General features: G+C 35.4%; 1 protein-coding gene across 1 annotated transcript; it reads right to left on the reverse strand.

Annotated features, from left to right (window-relative positions):
• Positions 1 to 462: 462 nt before the first annotated feature.
• On the reverse strand, positions 463 to 1,891 carry LOC126713651 (transcription repressor OFP13-like). Its single transcript, XM_050413475.1, has one exon. The coding sequence runs from the start codon at positions 1,803 to 1,805 to the stop codon at positions 1,146 to 1,148; it is 660 nt and encodes a 219-aa protein (XP_050269432.1). The 5' UTR covers positions 1,806 to 1,891; the 3' UTR covers positions 463 to 1,145.
• Between the last annotated feature and the right edge of the window lie 734 nt (positions 1,892 to 2,625).

Raw genomic sequence — 2,625 nt, forward strand, 5'->3', positions numbered from 1 at the left:
GTATTAAAACTATTTATTTAATTGATATTTAGATATAAAAACTCCCCCTTAAATTTATTACTTTTAAGTTTTAAGCCTTAAAACTATACTGGTGTATTTTTTTTTTTTTTTTTTTCAAACTCAGTCTCCTTTAAATTCGTGCTGTGTCACTGTGTAGAAGTCCAGTTTAGGGGGCAAGCAAGTGTAAAAGACACCTTACACAAACGGGGTAAATATATTAATAAATTTAGGTGAATGCAATACGCTTTTAGCATGAGATAAATTTAAGCTTTGGTTTTCTGATTCTGTTTTGTTTTTTTTTGTTTTTTGGGTTGATTACAATCATGCACTCTAAACTGTAACAGTATTTACAATATGCACAACTAATTTAGAAGGTGGGTGGATATCACAAATTATTCTCGAATTAAGATGTTGATTTTGAACTTTACAATACACATTTTGAATGAGTAATTTTATTATGGAAAAAAAATCTGATACAAAAACACAAACAAGCAGGCTTCAAAGTAGCAGCACCCAAACTAAACAAAAAGCCAGCACCTTAACAGTAACTATAGACAATCCTAACTAAAGGAATAAACCACAAGCAGCATCCAGGACTGTATTACACACAAAGACAAGAAACAAGAATATTGCAACAATGCATCAAACAGCTACGTACAGATGTTAACTTTAGCTTACACTATCAGAAACATGAAGACAACATTTGATGCTCCCCATTTGCAACATAACGCTTTGTCAAGAATAAGCTTCTTCACTACTCCCTTGCAGACTCAATCTTTGCTTTAATTTCCAATCTGATCAACTTCAAGATAGCCTCCTCAGATTTGATGAGTCCAATATAGTATGTGGCAGCTGATTAGGCTAGCTTACAAAGTTTAACTTTGAAACTTACACGCTTTAACCTGCTTATATAATAACACGCCACTGCATGATCTTATTCCAGCAGCAACAAGGATTGTCAACCAAACACAACTCCATAAGGTTTGGTTTTCACTTATTTGGTGTATCAAATATAAATAGCATTTTTGAAACTTCGAGAATATGGGATTAAAAGTGATAGAAGTTTGCTTTCTTATATAATGACTAATGTCAGTATAATCCTTGACCAATACTTATATATTCTTCCATAATTCCGTGATTCATATTCAACAATATTTTGGACATTTTCCCTTCTCTGCACATGAAGGAATGCTTTCAACCTCAATTTCCCACCAATCTTTCGATTTTGAAGATGAAGCTGACGCATGATAAGAAAAAGAACATAAAGAAGGAAGCTCAGTATACATGTCAATGAAGGCCTCGATTATATACCGGTGGTTTTTCTTCCCATTCATCCTCAAGTACCATGCCAATAACTCCTCGAGATACTCCCAATCCTTTGTTGCATAATCCTCCAACCCATAAGCTTCAATCATTTCCTCCATGGAGTTCCGGAAATCTGTATATGGGTTGTTGGATTTAATAGCTTGCATCACGCTGTCCTGGAAAGGGAAATTGGTTGCCCCCATTATGAAGCTTGTGTCCCCGGGCTCAGGCTCAAATGACAACCTCTTTGTTCTCAATGCCTTAACTGCCATCTCTATCAGCTCACCACCAGAATCCTCAAGCACTGCTGAGAAACACCTCGATTGTGACCAGGATGGGTCCAGCATTGTCACCATCTTGACAGCGTTGGAGAAGAAAGAGTTGGCGGTCTTAAACATTTGTTTGGCTTTGAATGATATGGTTCTGATGCGCTTAAAAGGTGACCATTTCCATGAAGTTTTGGTTTTTCTGCTTTTGAAAATTGAAGGGAGCTTCATCATCTTCAGCAGTGGATCCCCATATGGCTTGTCAAGAAGTAGCTTTTACTTTTACAAGGAGAGTGAATTTGCGAAGTCACCTTCATATAGATTGTATGTGTATATATGTGCAAATAAATGTTGTATCAATGGTTTCTTAGGTGAAATAGGCAGATGAGATGGTTTGTTGGGGTCATTCATGGTGAGCATTTACATTGCAGTTTTTGGTTTTTCTTTATTCATGTTTGTTTGGTCAAGAGAAACGACCATGTTTAATGTTATTTGATATATTTAACGTGGTAGAGGAGGAGAGGGGTCTAAAGTTAAAGAGGCATGTAGTCTTGGGCCTACACATATAGAATTATTTATATATACTCCTCTCATTTTCTTTACTTAAGCAAAAGAGATAGATAGTCTTTTAGGCACTTATAAAGAGAGCACCTTGTGTTGTCAATTGTCATTGGCATAAAAAATATCTAGCCTCTCGGGAGCCAACTTGTGAGAGGTTGTAAAATGAGATTGTAAAAGTTTTGATTCCAATATTTTTGTAATAAATTATAATAGATTTATGCGAAATATAAATAGAAAATCATAAAACATAATCACACGAGGAGCACCAAAATTTATTTGAGGTTCAGCCTTAGACCTATGTCACGGGCAACATCAAGAAAAGATTTAACAATAAAATAAGAAAAATACAATAGTGATAAAGAGTATTCTCTCAGTTTGCCAAGACTATGACTTAAGGAACTCATAAATAGGAGAAGGTATCTAGCATATCAGGTATATATAACGTCCTTCTCACATAAGGATGGATCCCACACTTGTGAGGTCAACCTCTATA

Source organism: Quercus robur, chromosome 1 (assembly GCF_932294415.1).
Source record: "Quercus robur chromosome 1, dhQueRobu3.1, whole genome shotgun sequence".
Lineage (NCBI taxonomy): Eukaryota > Viridiplantae > Streptophyta > Magnoliopsida > Fagales > Fagaceae > Quercus > Quercus robur.

What these genes read in the sequence shown, in the direction of transcription:
- LOC126713651 (XM_050413475.1), bottom strand. Translation starts at nt 1,805, where the DNA reads ATGATGAAGCTCCCTTCAATTTTCAAAAGCAGAAAAACCAAAACTTCA.